General features: G+C 37.0%; 1 protein-coding gene across 3 annotated transcripts in view; it reads right to left on the reverse strand.

The window, feature by feature from the left end:
* LOC146550755 (metabotropic glutamate receptor 4-like) overlaps positions 1–20,239 on the reverse strand; it is a 200,378-nt gene that overhangs the window by 40,117 nt on the left and 140,022 nt on the right. For all 3 annotated transcript variants that reach the window (XM_085261072.1, XM_085261071.1, XM_085261073.1), the window contains 3 exons: positions 8,557–8,692; positions 2,243–2,397; positions 1,785–1,925 (listed from right to left, as the gene is read on the reverse strand). In XM_085261072.1, the coding sequence (XP_085117198.1) occupies positions 1,785–1,925; positions 2,243–2,397; positions 8,557–8,692 (432 nt within the window). The remainder of the gene's footprint in view (positions 1–1,784; positions 1,926–2,242; positions 2,398–8,556; positions 8,693–20,239) is intronic.

Consider the following 20,239-nt stretch of genomic DNA (forward strand, 5'->3'; position numbering starts at 1 on the left):
TGTCTACGTAATACATGAGTCTAATTCTGAATCTTGGTGCCATAACAGACACTTTTCAGTTCGTCATTTATAAAGAACCATCATTAATGTCCTGAAATTTGGTGGCTCTGAATTTGATTTTTCTCATGCACATTAGAGTATTGAGATTACCCAGCTTTCTGCTTTTTCCTGGTAATGGCACCTGACATGAATACAACCATTAAACTGACATTAGCATGAGACTGTTTCTATGTCAGATCTTGAGTCATTGATTCCACTGAGAATCTGATTGTGCTAGAATGAATTTTCCTCCTTCTTCTTTTTTTAGCATCCAGTTTTATATCAAATTACCTTCTCATTTTCCCTCACTCATACAAGTTTTTGGTTGCACTGCACTGATTAGTTGCTAGAAGTTAAGGCAGTGTTTTTGCTGATTTTTTTTTTTACCTTGTTGTAGTCAAAGTCCTATATATCCTATGTTCTATACCATTCTATAACCTATAACCAATTCTACTGAATAAATTCTGATTCTTCATAACTTGTTTCTAAGGAAACAAGTCACATTTAATTAGGTAGTGACCATGCCTAGGACATATTTGATCACAATATAGAATTAATTGATAATTAGAAAACTACTGTTTTAAGAATAGTGAAAATGAACAAAACACAAGCTTGATTAAAAAAAAACGAGTGGAGGTTTTTCTCTGTGGGTTTATCAGGTTTCACATTTTGTCATTGTTCTAATGTTGTCATATGAAAATATCACTGAAGCTGATTAATAGGTTGGATTTACATCCAAGCTCTAAGCAGTTTATATAAGTGGACTAGAAGTGTATTATGCTTACAAACAATTATTTTGTATGATGTATTGATCTATCAAAAGGGGACAGTGTTGTTCCAAGCAGGTACATCTTAAGAAGATTTGTAGGTTAAATGACAATAACATTTTTTGGTTTTGCAATTTCTTGGAGGTCATTTAGAGTGTTGCTGTAAATAAGAAACACGACAATTTTTTTCTGTAATGAGAGAAAGAAAATGATCTTGTAAGAGACACTGAAACCATGATAATTTCACGCCGTCACACAGCTGGCCAATCACTGTGTAAAGGGGAGTTAATGTAATATTGCCTGTTTTAAAAGGAAATGACAAGACACAACCCTCATTTTCTATCCCCAGCTGCAATTATCACTCACAGAGTGTCTTTAGTCATCAAGGCTCAATAGATGGGCATTGAACATATCTCAGTTGTATAGAACAGTCAGCCTTTTTAGTAATGGCTTTTTGTGTTTGATTATGTAAGATCCTTTAATATATATAGGCAGCTATTTCAGAAACTGATTGCCTACAAGTATTAAAGGTGCCAGATTTAAACTACTTCTTTTCTGTGGCAAACAGGCCTGGATAACCTACTGATTTTAATGACCTGAAAGCTTGTTTCTAATGGGACAACTGGATTTAGTATTGATTATATTTTCAGCACATCTGGTGGTATAGCTTTGTGATTGCCATTGTCACTCACTGCAGATTGAACTAGCCAGCCACATTAATTTCTGTTGGAAAATTAGAGATTCCCATTCACTTATCCACACCCATTACGTTTAGCCTAAATTAGAAGAGTCTGATTGCATTCTCCCTGATGACAAATAAATTTAGCAGTGCATGCTACTTACGCACACGCACGCGCGCGCACACACACACACACAAACGCACAATGTATTCACAGCAGAACCAGTCAATAAACTTGGCCATTGATCAAGAGCTGTACATTGACAGAGTGCCCTCTCTGTCAATAAATGTTGACTCACTTGTACATTTTTTGATACCAGATCCTTTCTTCATAGCATGACGACTGAGCTTGCATTGGAAGTTATTCTCCCAAAACTCTGCAAACCAGATATTTCTTCTGTTATTCTCTAGCGTTCGGCTGATGAAGTAGCGATCGAAACCTGAAATCAAATCCAACAGCAACAGCACAAATTCAGTTAATGGTAATCCAAAATTTTTCAAAAGTGAACATTAAGAGTTAACCTTTTACTGAGGTGACAAAGGCAATTATCAACACTGTAAAGCCCTGATTTTAAAAATTGTTTTTGTCAAATCTGGTATCTTCAAGGTAGAATGGAGATTACTAAAGGAGGCAAACATACACCAACAACATGCAGTAAAGTGCAAGTATTAATACAGAATTTACTTCAAACTAAGATTTTCTTCAAAGAAAATTAAATATTTTGAGCATTGAGGTAGAGTTTGGCAGTGCAGATACCTTTGATGGACTGTCGTTTGGGTAGAATGGTGACAGCACCCTCTGCCATCTCTTCTTGGTGCAGTATTGGTGAAATTTTGGATCCCCAGCTGTCTGAACCTACCCAGATGAAATGGCCCGTCTGATTGGCCTTCTTAGCTGCTTGAAGGAGACGCCTTTGAAACAAACAAAAAAATAAAGTAATGTTTACTTGTTCCATAGAAATAATGCTGTTCTCTGATATATTTCCTACACATATGTTCATACTGTGTTTAATCAGGCTGTTTCATGACTAGAGTATTCTAAGACAAAGTTTTATACTCAGGCAGTTTAGCAAAATTGAAAAGCCATCATAGAATCACTATTCCTTCCCAGTGCAGTGGAATTCTTCTTGGCTGTGGCAGAATGATACCCCTGCCACATTTGTCCAGGCTTGTTGCCAATGGATGTAAGTTTGGGGAGTCATAAAAAACTGCCAAGAAGCTCTGCTGCAGCAGCAGAGTTGCATCGAGAAAGCATAGTGACATAAAATTTAAGCACAGCCACCTGGCATGTGAAAAGCTACCAACTCTTACACCAGCCCTTATATAGCACAAAAAGTGTCCACCAGCTTACTCAGATTTTCACAGTGCATGTTGTTTTCGCATGAATTCGAGTTGAAGTAAAACTAGGGTATAATGTTAGCATTTTTTTACCTTTGTAAAAAAAATGACTTGGCAAGCAGTGACTCATCCAGCTAACTTTGTTTCTTTACTTTAGTTTTATGACTGCGAGGTTTTATATTTGACTGGTAATGATTTTTTCTGAGTCTGGTCTCCCAACATTTAGTGAAATGAGCATGTCTTAAAATGCAATTATGCCCACCATGTAGAAAAAAAGAGAAATCGATTTTTTTTTTTCACTGTCAGGAGATTACAGTAATGGTGATATGAATACACAGACTGAGAAGTATAATATAAAATAATGCAGTATGAAGTAAAGAGGCACTGATTCGCGATCATGAATGAGCACCTACACTTCCTATTTATTTTCACAGTCCAGGTTCAGTTCCAAACTCAATTTAAATGGTATTTACAAGGTCTAAAATCTGAATTATGTTGAAGTAAAAATCTTTATATAGCTAGTTTGCCAACAAATCTGATATTTTGGTTGTTTTTTCTTTGTTACTTGCATTTCTTGCTTTTTGATCACTTGGTCACATTTTACATTAAACACTGCCGTTTAATTTAGTGCTGATGTAAACATATTTATTATAGAAGCACTGCAATTTTATTTACCTGTGGTAAAGTCAAACATAAATTTCAGGTGTTGAAAATGACAAAATGATGCACAAACTAACCAATTAATAAAATTCAATGTTACATTTTTACATCCCATCCATCCATTCGCTTCCGCTTATCCTTTTCAGGGTCGCGGGGGGCGCTGGAGCCTATCCCAGCTGTCATAGGGCGAAAGGCGGGGTACACCCTGGACAGGTCGCCAGTCTGTCGCAGGGCTAACACAGTGACAATTAATTTTATTAGTTTTATATGTATGTATTTACTACATAGGTCATGTTATTTCCACACAGAGTAATCTCTATATTGTGCAAGCATACCTACCTATCTAGACTGTGAAAGGCTACCCAGCAAATATTATTTCTTATACTTCTATGACCTTGAAATAGCAGTGTAATATAATTATTGTATCATATTAAAGGGCTTCATCAAAACCTCACAGTCTCCTATACCTTCTTTGTAGGCAATTTGGGTTCCTATTAGTCTTCTGAAGGCTCACACTGCCTGAGTTCAAGGATAGAGAAGGCATGCCGTACTGTGATCCCTCTGGCTTTCTGTAATTACTATATATCCAGACTATTACCCGTTATCAGGACCGGATTAAGTCAATGAGCACTGGGACGTCTGCCCCGGTCATTATCAAGAGACTGCCCCAAATCACTGCCCTTTTCCACTGTGAATACACTGGCCTACTGAATGGTTGCAGGGAAACATTTCCCCTTACAAAGCCACAAGTTTTTTTTCTTTCTTAATTCAGCCTACAGCAATTTATTTAATTTAATTCATCTTGATAGTAGATAATACATTGTAATTGATACATTTGTTTCCCTGCAAATAAAAGCGGGGACACTTTTAACATTACTGTTGTATACTGTAATAGTTGGGGACAGCAGAACAGATGCCAAATTGGATTAAAGTGCTTTACCAGGATAGAAGGGATATGGGTGAATGGACGAAATATTCAAAATTATTTTGAAAATATTATCATAAAATGAAGCAAAGTAGTCAATCCCTCCCTGACACACTAAGTATATAAGTACTTGTGATACAGAATCACCATTCATTGCTGCATTAACAAACCTGACTGGTTTTGTTGGGTATGCTGTATGTTGTTATACCCTTTATATAGAAACTCTGGGCTTGCAAAGTAACCTGTACCTGAAAGGGATAAATAAACGTAGCTGGATAAAAAACATTTTGCTGTGAAAGGTTTATATCTTTTTTAGTAAACATATATAATATTTAGATGTACAGACTTATTCTTGATAAAAACTTTGGTGATTCAATACATTTTTACAGTTTACAATTTTCTCCTTCTATGTTTTTTTTCAGTCAAAACAATTCTCTGAAAAAAAGTGCTCCAAGTTACTTTACCGAGCCATTTGTTCAAATACGATTTAATTAAAAATGAATTTGACTTTATCTAACAAATTTTACATGTTACGGCTTGCTCTATAATTACATGTCCAACATGGTTTTTGATGTTGGTGTTAGTACCCACCGTGTGCAGCTTTTTTGTGTATCTCAAACAGCGCTGTGTGAGCTCAGTACATCATGTACGAGTTGAAGCTAATAAATGTTGAACACCAATTACTTTAAATTAAACTATTACAACACAATAAAGAGTGAGGATTGACTGAGTTTATACATAGATTGGCAGAGAGTTGAAAATGAGGAAACAGCAGAGGCTACTCTAAGCAATTATCGGCTACTGCATTAGCATTTTACAGCCGCCAGATACAATTACAGCCCTTTGCATGTTACATTTGTAATATCTTGTTTATATTTAATCACGAGCTTACACAGCATTTTGCTGCTGAGTGGAACAGTTAAGTTGATGTGGTCTGAATGGAGGCAATGCAGTAGTAATGTTTCTGGCCAGGTGCATGCTAGCTACGGCAGATCAATAGTCAATTGACTATACACTCAGCTGAATGGGCTGTAACTGGTCATGGCTGATCAGCTAAAAAACATCTGATTCCGGTAACTAGCAAGTTATTTCATGTATTTCTATTTTAAAATCAGCCATCAGCCATTATATTTTACCAAAATTCTCGAATAAATGTAGATACTCATGATTAGATTTTGTTTTAACTATTTCATTTGTCTCTTGTAGCTATGACAGCATTGGTATAAGACCAAGGGTACTGAGGGACCTCTGATGTTGCACTCAACACCTCTCTGATCCTGTCCTCTATTTCACTTCCTGTGCATTTGAAAATCAGTAATGCATGTCATTAACTTTGCCTTCTTTTTGTGCTTTGCCCTGTTTGCTGATTCTCTATGCTGTTTATTTTTTTCTCTTAGCTATTCCCTCATTCTGACCAGACACAGAGGAAGTTTGTGCTCCCTCACCCACAGTCTGTGAGATTTTTCCTGCTAAAAGTGTGTGGGGGTGGGGGGTTTCCATTCCTCACTATGGCCAAATGTTTTCTAATAGGCTCTCAGTCTGGTGAGCTATACAAAAAAAATAGAATTTTGTTGAACTGAGCATATTCAAGTATAACCAGATTTCAGATTTGTAACTCATAAATATCAGCATCTGAGTAGGACATTATATTTAGAAAGGTAATATAATCAATAAATCTATAACACACATTCTAATACAGTCTGCAGTATTTAACACAGTGGTTCCCAAACTTTTTATGCTGGGCCGCCTTTGTTTCACCAGAAAAATCCCCCCCAGCACAAACCCTCCAACCACACACACCCATATTTTGTTTTCAAACTCCATTGCGGTTTATTTCACAACCCAAACATTTAGTAAACAATTAAACAAAAGTAAACTGCAATAAATTACAGGTAGCAATATAATAAACTACTAACTCTTTTACACTACGTCCACACCTACACAGGTATTTTTGAAAGTGCAGCTGTTTTTATGCATTTGGGCCTTTTGTCCACACGTAAACGACATTTCGAATCAATTTCGAATCAAATTGAGATTTTTTAAAAGTCAGGTTTTGCGTTTACGTGTGGACGAGGAATACAGAGTTTGTCACGCAACGTCAAAGGTATGTGCCTTTTTTCATGTCACGCTGTGCGCCACGTTATTGTTTACATGAGATGAATTGCAGAATGGCAGAGACAAAATACTGTTACTGTTAACCTTACTATCTTCCGTTTTTACACGCTTACATATACACACACAGTTAATGTCCCTCTATTTTAAAAGGCAGTGTAATTATTTTACGTGTAGCTGGGTTTTTTTTGTTTTTTTTCCTGTGTAATAATATTCAACATTGCTATCAATACATTTTTCAAAAAATGCCTCTGTGCAAAATGGGTTCAAAAACATAAACAACTGTGGGATGCTGTTTGTCCGTGATATGAAGCGGGGAACAAATTACAGCAGGATCAGCCTGATATCATTTGTATCCCACTGTAACTTTACTGTATAAAGAGTAGGGGTGCAACAATACTCGTATCGATATTGAACCGTTCGATACAGTGCTTTCGGTTCGGTATGCATATGCATCGAACAATACAAAATGTTTTATTTATTTTATCAACTTGTCTTCTGAGGATGCTGTCTGTGTTGAGCGCTCAGTGGATCTGCGTTCGACTACTCCGCCTAGGCTGCACTGTTGAGCGCAGATCCACTGAGCGCAGTGCAAGCTAGCAAGACAGAAGCTAAGCTCGTTGCAACATGGCAACTGCCTCAACGCTACCCGAAATTGAACCTCCCCCACCCTCTTTCAGATCTGGCGATTGGAACTATCTTAGTTTTCATGTGACGTATGACCCTGATGGTAAGCGCGTCATGGACAAAAGTAAAACAGTATGTCAGATGTGCCACGCAATGCTCAATTGGTGGGAACTAGTGCGTTAGCGCAGTTAGCTTGTTAACGTGTTGACGCCGTCCAGCCCCAAGCACGGGGCGATCCGTGGTAACTCGTTAACGGAGATTTGCCGCATTATGGCGTTAATGTCATTTTAACGAGATTAACGCTGACAGCACTAGTGGGAACACAACGAATATGACTGCACATTTACGCCGACATCATCGTAGTGCAAAGACACGTGGAAGCAGACAAAAACAACAAGCACTCATGCTACAAACTTTACCCGAGTCATTTAGACAGCCGTTAGCACGTGATTCTCCTTATGGGGACATGATATGTTTAATATGCTGCTGAGAATATAGCCCAGAAGAAGCGTATAGTATAGCTTTTATTTTGGAAAGAGCCATTTCTCTGTTATAAACTCTTTTCCAAAGATGAGTGATTTCTCGATCAGATAGATTTATTTATTTATTTTTATTATTTTGTTGTTTCAGCAACATTGAATTTAAAAACTGTACTTTTGAATTAAAATATAAATATTTATAATTTTAATAAATGACAAATTAAAAAGACATGAACATTTTTTGTGTCGAAAAAATATCGAACCGTAACACCAAAGTATCGAACCGAACCGTGAATTTTGTGTATCGTTGCACCCCTAATAAAGAGCTAACATCTCCAAAATGTCAGGAGTAGTTAGTAATTACAAGAAGTGTTTGTGAACTAAAAATCAAGAATGTGGGATTCTGTAGGTCCGTGATTTGGAGAGCCCAGTGCGTGCTCCCAACGGGCCCCATACTTTGGGAACCTCTGATTTAATAATAATAATAATAATAATAATAATAATAATAATAATGATATATACTTTATTGATCCCCGTGGGGAAATTACTTGTTTTTCTCTGCATTTCACCCATTCACTCAGTGAAGCAGTGGGCAGCCACTAAGCAGGCGCCCGGGGAGCAGTGTGTAGGGACGGTACCTTGCTCAGGGGTACCTCAGGGTAGCCATTCAGTGGATTCAAACCCCCGACCTTCCAATCATGGGGCGGCCACTGTACCTACTGAGCTACCTGCTAATTAGCCCGCTGATTTAACACATGCCTGCTCGTCGTGCAGCTTTGAATTTCTTGAAGAACTATATCTTTTTTAAATTTATTTCCCATGACATAAAAATAGGTATGTGGTGTTAAGCAAGTGTTAAAAACAGTAGTTGAGATAAGTCTGGATAAACATTATGTTACTTGACAGTACTCAGGATTCTGCTGTACTCACCTGATGTCATCCTCATTGGCAAAGATAATGACTACTCGAGCATTGGGGTTCTCGCTCAGCCTCCGGATAATCTTGTCAAACTCTCCAGATCTTGGTTCACGTGGTATTTTCACTGACTGGGAAATGCACAAACCACCTGATTGGGGGGGGGAAAAAACAAACAAAACAAAAACAATGTTTCCAAATGTTTCATTAGGAGAACATGTTTACGATGCAATTTAACTCAAATTATGCCTTTGTCTTCTTTTAACCCATATCTTTTTTTCAATCTTCTGGACTTTTTTTTTATGATAAATGCACTATTAAATGTGCACAGGTGCAATATTTCACGGAATGAGGGATGCAAGGCATTAAAAAAAAGGTTTTCCTTGGACAAAAAGAAGGCATTTTGGAGACGGGACTAACCATCAATTCAGGTTATGATTCTGACAGTGAGACCAGGGGGCAGTAGCATTCGCTACTACATACATTTTCTAACTGGGAACTGTTTCCTTTTGTTCTTGCATTTTTTTCTATTACATGGATTGTTTCAATTAAAAAAAAAATCTGGTACTTGTCCCAGGATTGTACCACGTTTGAAAGGGAAGTAGAAAAAAAGAAACAGAAATGAAATACGTTACTTCAATTTCCAATTCAGTTAGTCAGATAATTGTTTCGGGGTAATATACAAGATTGTCCTGTGATATTGATTAGTTATCTATTTAGATAATGACCAGCAGCAAAAGCAACTAGCAAATTCCGGCTGTTATATTTTAGGCATAGTGAAGCGGAAAACTGAAACGCTGTTTCAAAATTGGATGCAGTATTGAAATTTGCATCGCTGACTCTTTGAAGCTAATAATTTGAAAAATCCCATTAGCTTATTGAAGTTTTGGCCAATTTGGCCTTTATTTCATCCTAGAAAACAACAGTTTTAATAAAAAAGTTTTAACCACTGAATACATTTCAAGGGTAGAAATTTTGCAGTAAATTTCAAACTCTTTTTACTCCTCATTTATTTACTTTTATTTAAAAAATGTGGACTGTCTTGGTTCTACGTAAAACAAGATGACTGTAATGACACAGTACATGATGCTCTAACGGTTGAATGACAGTGCAGCTGCTTAGTGCTGTGCAGGTGGAAGGATTATTCTTTTACCACTTGGACACATACAAATAGTTTAATGAAATTTCCCCTTGTGGGACTAATAAAGGTATCTCATCTTATCTTATTTTAACATTCAACTGGTGACAATTTGTTCCTGTAATTTGGTGATTTTCATGTGTTCAATGCACAAAGATTTTTTTCTATCCTTGGCTCAACTCTCTCATGCTGGTGTACACCCTGTCATCAATTTTTTTTAATGTAATTTTTTGAGATGTTACCAGAGTGACAGATAACCACTTATTGTCACACCAACATTTTTTTTAGAATCACTAATCAACCTAATAAAGAGGCCTTTCTCAGATTCAGACCTTCTTGCTATGAGACGTTCAGTCTCACAGCAGATTTAAACCATGTAACTAGACTATCACATTAGTTTGGTTTGTTAGTTAGTAACAGCTTTCCCTTTCCTAGTTTATTCCATGGTAAATGGACTATAATATGTTTTTTTACTCCGACAGCACTTGAAACGCTTTCTGCACTACAAGCTGCAATCACAGACACATGCACACATGCAAACCCAAATGGATGAATAAAGCGCTACTTGTGTTTCTTTAGCTTGCCCGAAGACACTTTAACATAAATTATAGATGTAGAAACTGTAGATCAAACCACTAACCTTCTTAACAGCAAACAACACACTCTAACTTCTGAGCCACCAAAAAAAAAAGAAACGCAAAGAAAAGAGATTTATGAGATTAGAATTGTGTATTAACTGAGGACTGTAAAGGGTGAATCCATTTCATCAGCAGCCATGATGAAATTGCAAGAATGTGGGAATGGCTGATGGGTTTTGCCAAGGAAATTATCATGAAAGAATATATGTACCAATTTATAGCTACAGCAATTCTCCATGGATCAATTTAAAGAGCATCCACACCTTCTTACATTCTATTGAACACAAATCTAAAGGCAAGAGGGGATGTCCCCTGGTTACCAACAAGCTAAGGCTGTTTAACTCCCAATGCAACATTTCAGGATAATTGTTTTGTCACCCTGCCAAAATGCCACGGAGAATATGCACATGCTAATGAATTTCCCTTTCGGGACCCAGTACAAAGCCCGCCCAATGAGCAATCAATGCAGAAATAATACCCCCCTAGTCCAGTTCATGGCAGTCATACTCACACCATAAAACAAAACCTGCCCCTGCTCAGTTACTAATAGGTTGTGAAAGTGGAAATATCAGTAAAAAATAGAGGATGCCACGAAATGAATGACGTTGGGCTACTTGACTCATGGTTACAAAAAGTCACATTTGGTTAAGTCAAACGGGAGATGAGTCATTGGCTTGCACTATTGTTTTATTTTATCCTGGAGAAAATATAACAATGCTGTTCTACTGAAACCTTTTCTTGTTTTTCATGTATAGATTTCTGCTGGTCATGCATGTCATGAGTGCAACACAGCAGTTCCGGCTTACATTTAAATTCCCTTTTCAGTAAATGGATTAGAAGTTCTTTTACTGGAGAAACAGATTCATCCTGTTGTGTGCACTGGTTGATGTCTTGTTGTTAAGTAATGTTTCCTTCTGCACTCAAGCAATAGTTCAATCAAATCTGAACATCTAATTTACTTGTTTTTACATGCCAAAAAAGCACAACTTGAATATCACAATTAACCGAGTCATCATTTAGTAATCTGGAATTTCAAAGCTTCCAAAGCAGATGGCATTATACTCCACATCATCATAACACTCCTAATTTATATTTTAGGCAGGTGAAGTTAAGTTTATTTATTTTACGCTTTGGCTTTTGAGCACGTTGTAAGGTAGGTTTCTCTGTGAAGAGTAATGATTACTCAGGCAAGGTGGCATAGGCATGTTTTCAAAGCCATCTGTTTGCTGTCTGGTGTTGCAAGATTACACAACAAACTACTTTATCAAGCCAATAAAACTTTGTGAGCAGTTAGAGCACACTGCTCACAAAGTGATCTGGAAGACTTTCTTTAAACACGTTTCACATAGTTGTTCAATATTGATTATAGTAGCGAGCAATACTGGCTGTTCTGTTGTTGCCAAAATCTGATGTGAAGTTATGATATTGTAATATTTCTGAAAATGTCTTCTCAGTAAGCCTTGTTAACCAAACTGTCATCAGTCTGTTTAGTCAGTATAACTGCAGTCCTAGAAGTAAATCTTGTAGATAACCACTGGGCAAGGTTAGTGTACTAGCCTGAATAAAAGGGCGAGTTCATTATGTAATAGTGGAGTGACAGATCTGTGTTTAGATGTGTTTAAGGAGAGGATTTGGAGTTTGTAGTAATGTTGACAGGTTGTCAGTCCATTTTGGTCCATTTATAGTTTGTCTTTAAGAGTAGGTTTTCACTAAAAGTAGTTAGTGTTCTGAATCTGCAGGAGATTCAGATGGCTCCTGCTATGTGTTTTACTGTCATGGAGGAAATGCATTCTTTATGAGCATGAAGAAACCTGACTGTTGCCGATGATGAGCTCTGTCCTCAGTTTTAACAAAAAGACAGAGAGTCAGAGTTACACTATGCAATTTTAAAAACTGAAATGGCATTGCTGGCTTCAATCAGTACTGAAAGTAGTGAACCATGAACCTCTAATGGTTATTCACAGTCTCTCTTTGTGCTTCCCATCCTGTAGTTTTAATCATGGATCTACAAAGGTTAATGCGTGTAAATCTAGGGTTGTTTTAGTGAACGGTAAGTGGAATCAAATATTTAGAAGTATGTAGGAAAGGTTGTACAGTATGTTATAAGTCATGATATTTACGTATCTTTTTACAAAATAAAAGCTCCTGACGGTTCAGTCTTTGATTAAAGTGAAACAGAGGTTTATCTGCGTAACTCGCTGTCGTTACACTCACATCACATGGGAAATTTTGCAGCAGCTCGGCTCTCAGAGACTCTATCAATCATTAGACTCTATGTCTTTGCCTCACTGGTACTTCAGTCCCCCATTCCCACAACATCTGCTATATCGAAGCAGAGCACTCATCCCTTCCTTTTCTTCTCTTCTCACATCACAGCGGCAGGCTGCAGCATTGTTTAACTTGCACAGAGAATACCAGAAGGACCGGACGTGCACAAAACTGGGTCCTCCACGGGGCCACTGGTGTAACTCTGTTAGCGCTAGGGTACACATGGCAGTTTATTTCACCACTGATTTATCTATGCATTTGATTTTTTTCCTCTTTATTTTTCTTTTTACTACTGTTATATAACATGACTAAAGATATGGTTATTTGACTAATATCTTTAGTCATGGCTCAAATCCTAAGACGGAAGCAGCCACTGAGCAAGATACTTTTTTTTATTTTCCAAAAAGACTATAGACTAATGCAGAGAAATATATTTATATATAAATATATGATTCAGCTATGCCAGGCAGTTCATGAATGGTATTTTTACACAACCTAAGTGGCTTTTAATTGGCCTAATTATAGGTCTTGCTTATTGCAAATTTTATATTAATATTATTAAATTAGACCAGTCTCTACAAGAATCAGATTTTTCAATAAACTACTCGCCTGATTCCATCTTGCTATCAGACAGGATGTAGTTAGAGGGATGCCTTGAAGGACTGGCCCCTTCTTATCTGTACACCACTTTTCAACACTTTCCTTAAACTCAGCAAGCTGACCAACAACATGCAGAGACAGTTATGAAATAACTAAATGCAACTGTAGAGTAATCCTATGAAAACGATGAAATGTACTTCTCCAGGTACATATTGAATTATAGTTACATTTTATTGTTGGCTACATTAAAACTACCTGTACAATAACAATCAGTGAAAGAGCGAAAGAGACTGAACTGCTGGGTTTCAACACCAAACACTGACCTTCAGTGTTGTAACTGTCCTGATGAATCTTTCAAATGTTCAAATACACGCCAGATGCAATGCTCCTACTTCTGATGCAGCTACTGTGAAAACCTTCAAGAGCTGTATGTGTTTCCTAACACTTATCCTATACAATTCTCAACTTCTGAGCCAAATTGAAAAATCACCTCTAAAAATATCCGTTGCTCAGGAGACTGCTGATCTCCTCTTGTGTCTTCCACTGTCAGCTCTGGTCTCTGTTCCCTTAATAGTTCGGAACACTAATATTCCCTCTCATTTGACACCCGTGGGAAAAACGTTGCTCCCATGAACATTAAATATTCCCCACCATCATAGCTGATTGCAGCTCAGCTCATGTGGCTGGTGAAGAGTAGCACAGAAGCGCACAAAATAGCCCCAGGCTGGCAGCGTGACAAAGATGCAGGTACATAAACACTAAGTTTATTGGGATGCCCTAACCAAACAGACATCATTTTCATATGGAGGATAGAAATACACAAGGAAAATAGAGAGAAATATCACCAAACTAATTTTTCCTCTATAGTTTTAACGTTGAGCCGATTTCTATCAATGGATACTTGACAGTTTTTTCAGTGTTAAATGAATACATCAACACCCTGGGTGCTTTGTTGCATGGCAGCAAATTATTTATTAGGCTACATACACAATCAGTTAATAATTACAAAACCAGCTTGAGTTTCTCAGAGCTTTGAAATCCCATCTGCTTTGAACAGCAGTGTTGTTCCATTATTAGTTCTCTGTATAGCCATGGTGCTGACCAGTAGTCTCTAAAGATCAGCAATGCTCTGCCTCCGTAGTGTGATCACGGTGGTTTACGTCAACCAGATAATGGCACATGAGATCAAAGAATTAAGAAACTTAAAAAAAACAAAACCAGCCCATGGTGATACCTGTACACAGAGATTAAAAAAAAATACCCCATTGATTTAGTAAATTGTAAACAACATGATTTATGCAAATCAGTTCACCAGAAGCCTGCTATAAACTGGCAAAGTGTCCTGCTTTTAAACCGGCGCAGTGAGAGAAAATGGATGGATGGAATTGGTTCTAAGCTAGAAAAAGAAGAGTACAGGTAGAATCATGACCATTCAGTGGTGTAAAATGTCACTATAAATGAGCTGCAGCGCTTTGTTATTGGTACATTATCTCTTTTTACAGATAATGTTTCTCCTGGCTTATCAGAATGCAGTGAGTGAGTGTGAGGGAGAGAAGCACTGGGAAGAGAAAGAGGGAAACCTCGCACTGAAATCATTAAGGGGACTGACCCTGCTTGAAAAGGCTCACATTCAGTCCCATGTTAGAGCAACCACCATGCTAAAGTGTCCTGGAGCAAGACTCTAAATCTCCCACCCCAAAGTCCCTGAGGTGCTTTTCTGTCACTGATGCTGTGCACTCACCTCAGTGTGCAGGTCTGACGGGATGAAAGGAAATGAATTTCTCTTCAGGGGTTCAATTACAGTATAATATCCCATTATAATTATTATATACTGCAGAGCTGCAGAGATGGCCCAGACTAACAGATTTCTTCCATTTTTGCTATTTTCAGTAGATTGGGTGAATTAAAGACAACTCCTGCCTGTACCAGGTGTAAAACATTACAAAGGAACAACATGTTGACTAAGTGTATACGCGGTACATGACAGAGACTGCACATGAACATGAATGGCTTTTTTATTTGGGGGAAGAAGATGAATGGCCCCTATTCCCTATCTATCAATGCAATTTGTCTTGATTATGGCAAGCATCTGTGCCATTTTTCATATCTAAAGCTTTTATCTGCCCCATTTCATAAAAGCAGTCTTAGTTATTATACCTATATGTGGTTGTACTGTATGTGTGTGCATATACACATTGTTTCTTCTTTTAAAATTCATTTCAGACGCAATGATGTCTTTTTGCTCCGTCTGGATAACTCATCAGGTTATTATCGGGGAGCAGCTTTGGGCTAGATTTTGTGACGAGTCCTGGCTTCACTATTGTGTACTGCTGGGAAAATTAGGCTGAACTGTTTTTTGTGTGAAGCTCGTGCGAATCAAGTTCCCCCTCTCAGATTTCAGTGAACACATGCTCTCTGTCTGACTTTTCTGTCAGAGTAGATAAATATCTATACTGGAGAACAGTAGATATGTACTAAGAGACCATAAAAATAGACAGTCCTGTACTGTAGATATTTTATACAAATATGTCCCAGAGTGCCCTGGGCCAGGACTCTCCAGGAACAGTGCCAGGACACCTGGCCCAGGGCACTGTTCACATAGAGCAAAATGAATACATTAGTCAAACAAACTGAACTTTGGGGGTCAAATGTGCTTGGACGCTGCACACATACCCTAGTGTGAGTACACCCACAGTTTCTTTAAACCAGCTGTAACAACTGGCAAATATGATTAAAAGGTTTACACACAGTACAGAGTTTGCTATGTCTGTGCCATAGGACAGTTTTCCATTACCTAGCTTTTCAAAACACTTTAAAACACTATCTTTTAGTTCAGGTATAACTTGGATAGATGAAACAATGTCGTGTACTCCCTGGCCAAAGTCTTCCAGATAAAACATGTCATTTGAGACATGATGGATATGTCAGCTTGGACTTATGTTAAAATATCAGTCCAAACCCTGAAGCATCATGTTGATTCAATTAAGCAGCAGAAGCCACAGCCATGTGCCAGGTCTTTTTAACATTTTGAGTTCTTGATTTTTCAACAACCCAGTAGCAATAGAGTTGCTAATCTATGCCATGTTACTAAAATGGTACTGTTGGATATTTGGGTATCAAAGAAGCATAAGATGAAACAAAATGATAGAAAGCAATTTCCCAGATTGCTGTGTAGTCTTATAATGGGTTTCAAACATACTCAAGGGGATATGCTCTGATGTTAATTAGAAAGACATCTGCATGGTGGTGTGTGAAATTAGATTGGATTAAAGAAGACTGTGGTGTATCTTCCTGTGTTATGTACTTTCTATAATGATAGTATACCACAAGACACCCCAAATAAAATATGTTGTAATCTAAATGGGATTTATCAAAAAGCTATATTCACATGCCACATATAGATACTGAAACATGTTTTTAAAAAAGCCTATATGAATTTATTCATGTAATGTTGGCCAGTACATTCTACTTTCGCATGACAGATCTGGCAGCATTTGTACTGGACATCAGTTTTGTTTTTTTACAGAAACTATTTGATGTATTTGATGGCTGTAGTTATGTTTGATGTTGCATGCTTTTCCTTTTTGTAACAACGCGAAATCTAACCCTGCCACACATTTATTGTTAGAATTGTAGTCAGCAATGAAATGTGTCCTGCTTTTCTTTTAATGGTTACTTAGGCACGTTATAAAGTATTATATGCTGTTAAAAAAGAAAAAAGAAATAAGAAATTGTAACATAAACTAGTTTTTATGTTATAATATCCATTAGAATATTTTTTGGGGGGTGAATTCAATTTGGTGAAACAGCAGAGGGATGTTCGGAAACAACTTTGACCAACTGCATGACAAAAATTAGAATTAAAACGTTTTGCACACCATGTCGAATCAACACATTGCCCCTTTGATTCACTTAATTCATGATATTCCATTTAACTGGTGCTGTACATCATATTGATTATCAAAATTCATACACTAAATAGTCTAAACTAAGATGATTAACCTGGTACAGGTACAGATATATATTTTATTTCCTAAATATCAAAAAGAAGGTATAGAAAGAACCAATTTGCAGGGGCTGTACTCTCAACTAGTGGCTAAATTGACTGCAAGGCTCTAATCTTTGGCCTCTATTACAACGACAACAACAAAAAAGGTCCACTCAAACTTGTATTGATGAATCTGCTAACAATCTGTGAAAGTAGTATTATATAAGGCCACAGCATGGTGGAACTTTTGTTACACTCCGGCCTCTAAGCTGATGGATCAACTGAAAGTATTTGTTGACATGGCTATTTTCTTAAGCCAAATGGCAACCAGTACTGGTCCAACATCTGTCAGCAACTTTGCTCTGATATCAGCACACTGTAAATCCCGGAGGGAAGTGGACACACTCTATATTTATCTCCACAGTGCAGGGGAAGCTCATGGAGGGCAAGAGGGCAGCAGTGACAGAACATGCTATTTTGTACATATTATTCATCCCACACTGTTTCTTCAAGTTAGTGCGTGCTGTAAACATGCAGTGCCTCCACTGCAGTGTACTTTTTAAAGAAAGCACAAGATGTTATAAAGGGTGGGAGGTATAAACATGGACGAAAAACACTTTGACCTTGTTCAATAAAAGCATCATTGAAATAACTTATTAATGCCTTTATTCATTATTTATAAGTAGGTTATTCAGTGTTTAGGGTCAATGTTAGTGGTGTACCCACTGAATCAGAAAGATGTGCAACAAAAGGAAGATGTACTGCTAAGAATATTTATTTTTATTTTCCTCTGCATTCGTTTTACATTATTTATGAAATCATGTAATCACGGCACTTGCAATGTCAAGTCAATTTAGTAACAATTATCAGATATCAAATATTTTGTGGTAGGGCTTTTGATCTATTTGAAATTTAAAATATATTCATAAGAACCCTAGTTTTACGTTTCAGCACATCCATTTTTTTTAGAAATGTGTTTTGAAATGTTATTGCTACTGGAACAAGCGAGAGCACTGTTTATTGACTACCATGACATACATTAAAATTATTATTTCAACTCGGTGGTGTAAGCACAAATGATTTGTCTGCGTCAGCAGGAGGTTGAGAAATCCAACACTGTCCTATTTTTCAGCAACTGTGAAGTTCTAAATTGTATCAATCTGAGGGGGGTTTTTTTTATTATTATTATTTTTCCATATGCAGCTGACAATTTGACCGAAGGTTGCATAAATCCATACGTAGATATTTGGGTAATGTGTTTCTACTCTTTAGAAAAGAACTTTGTCTTATTTTTAATTAAGCAGTTTTGCTGAATAGCATGTCGTCTAGTGAGTTCCCAGATCTTGAATAAAAAGGCTCTGGGGTAACTATGAGTTAGATTTGAGAATGACTGAATGACATTTTCTTTCTGAGTGCAAATGATTTATAAATCAAAGGCAGGCCTCTAAGCACTGTGAAATGAGGTTTTCTGCACTGTGGTAAAATGAGTCACCTGACAAACACGGGACTTTCCTCTTACTAAGGAGAATCTGCATAGCATGTCTCCTAATGTGAATATATCTCTAAGCCAAAGATGAAGAGTTTAAAGTATGCACTGCCTCCTCTTGCAAGGCAAACATTAATGGTGCTCTCTAATCATGAGTGGGTTTGGGTGAAGAGCTACAGAAGGCCTTGAGGGGCATATTCTTATGTTTTCCAAGAATTTCTGAAAATGATCCTGCACCTACACACACTGTTAGACTATGTAATCGGTACACGCTTCAAAATGAAATAGTGGTTGACATTCTGTCTTTTGGCATATAATCGTAGGTTATTTTGATCCTTTGGATGTCATAAATGGTGTGTTTGCTTTGCTTTGCTTTTCAGGAGCAGGTGCAGCACATTTTCATTGGTTAATTTGTCTATAAATTGTGGATTTCTTTTCTACTAAATTACACTATTTCTGATAAGAATTAGATACAGAAGGACTAGAGGCACAGTAATTAGTAAAGTGCTTGATTATTAGACAATACATTGACACTGTTCTGTGTGTCAAATGTGACTGAGTATGTATAGGGTTTGGCTATGAGAAAGCACTGCTTGTTTTTAACAGTTTTCTCCAAGACACAATTACTAATAAACAAGATTTCTAATGAATAAAAAATAGTCCTCTCCTACTTCCTGAAGAGTTAGCCTTATATTCAGTATTACTAAGTATTCACATTAACAGAAAATTTTACATGATAAAGTACTGTGTTACATTTGCAGTTCTATTTTCCCCAAGAAAAGATAAGAGGAATCAACACACGTATCATGATAGTATTAAAAAGCACAGATGTACTGTAGGTTTAGACATGTCTTTGAATTTGTTACTTAAAAGCAAATCAGGTTTCTACCCTTGAGTAAATGCATTATATTTTGTAGCTCTTATAGATAGTGCAAAGTGCTCTTTTGTAAGAGATTTCAGTCTGAGAACATCAGTGAAAAGTGATATAAATAGAGATCTGCTTCTGGTTTGGTACATAAGCCCATTACAAATGGTCAAATATTTTCAGAATTATATTTCAAGTGACAGAAAATGTTACATATCCTTGCTTCTTTCAGAAATGTGCAGAACTATTAAAGTATGTTATGGTTCAAAAGTATACCCTAACACTGCAGCAGGACCCATCTACCTCATCTTTTTTGTAATTAAGCAGCTTTACTTTATATTGGCTGAGCCCAAGACTTGCACCTTCTCCGTGATGCAGTGATAAACTATTCTCAGATAAGTATACCCCATTTTCTAAATTTGCTTTAGCATCAGCATATTGGTCTAAATCTTTATACTTTCACAATGTGGAAAATGTTAAATTTCTCCATGAACAATTGGTATCTCTTTATTAACTCACTCACTCATTTTTAATAAAATCCACAAAATGTGTTCGTTTGCCAATTATGCAAACTTCTAAACTTTTAAATGCATGTCCAGAAAAAAATTTGTGAATTGCACAACTTCACTTTTCAGTGCCAGTAAAGTATTAGATATTGTAACTGAGAAACTTTAACCCGATAAAGAGAACCGACAGATTGTGTTTTGTGGCATCA

This window comes from Mchenga conophoros, linkage group LG20 (genome assembly GCF_057382185.1).
Source record: "Mchenga conophoros isolate Kocher_MC1m ecotype Shallow Benthic linkage group LG20, M_conophoros_male_GT1.1, whole genome shotgun sequence".
Taxonomy (NCBI): domain Eukaryota; kingdom Metazoa; phylum Chordata; class Actinopteri; order Cichliformes; family Cichlidae; genus Mchenga; species Mchenga conophoros.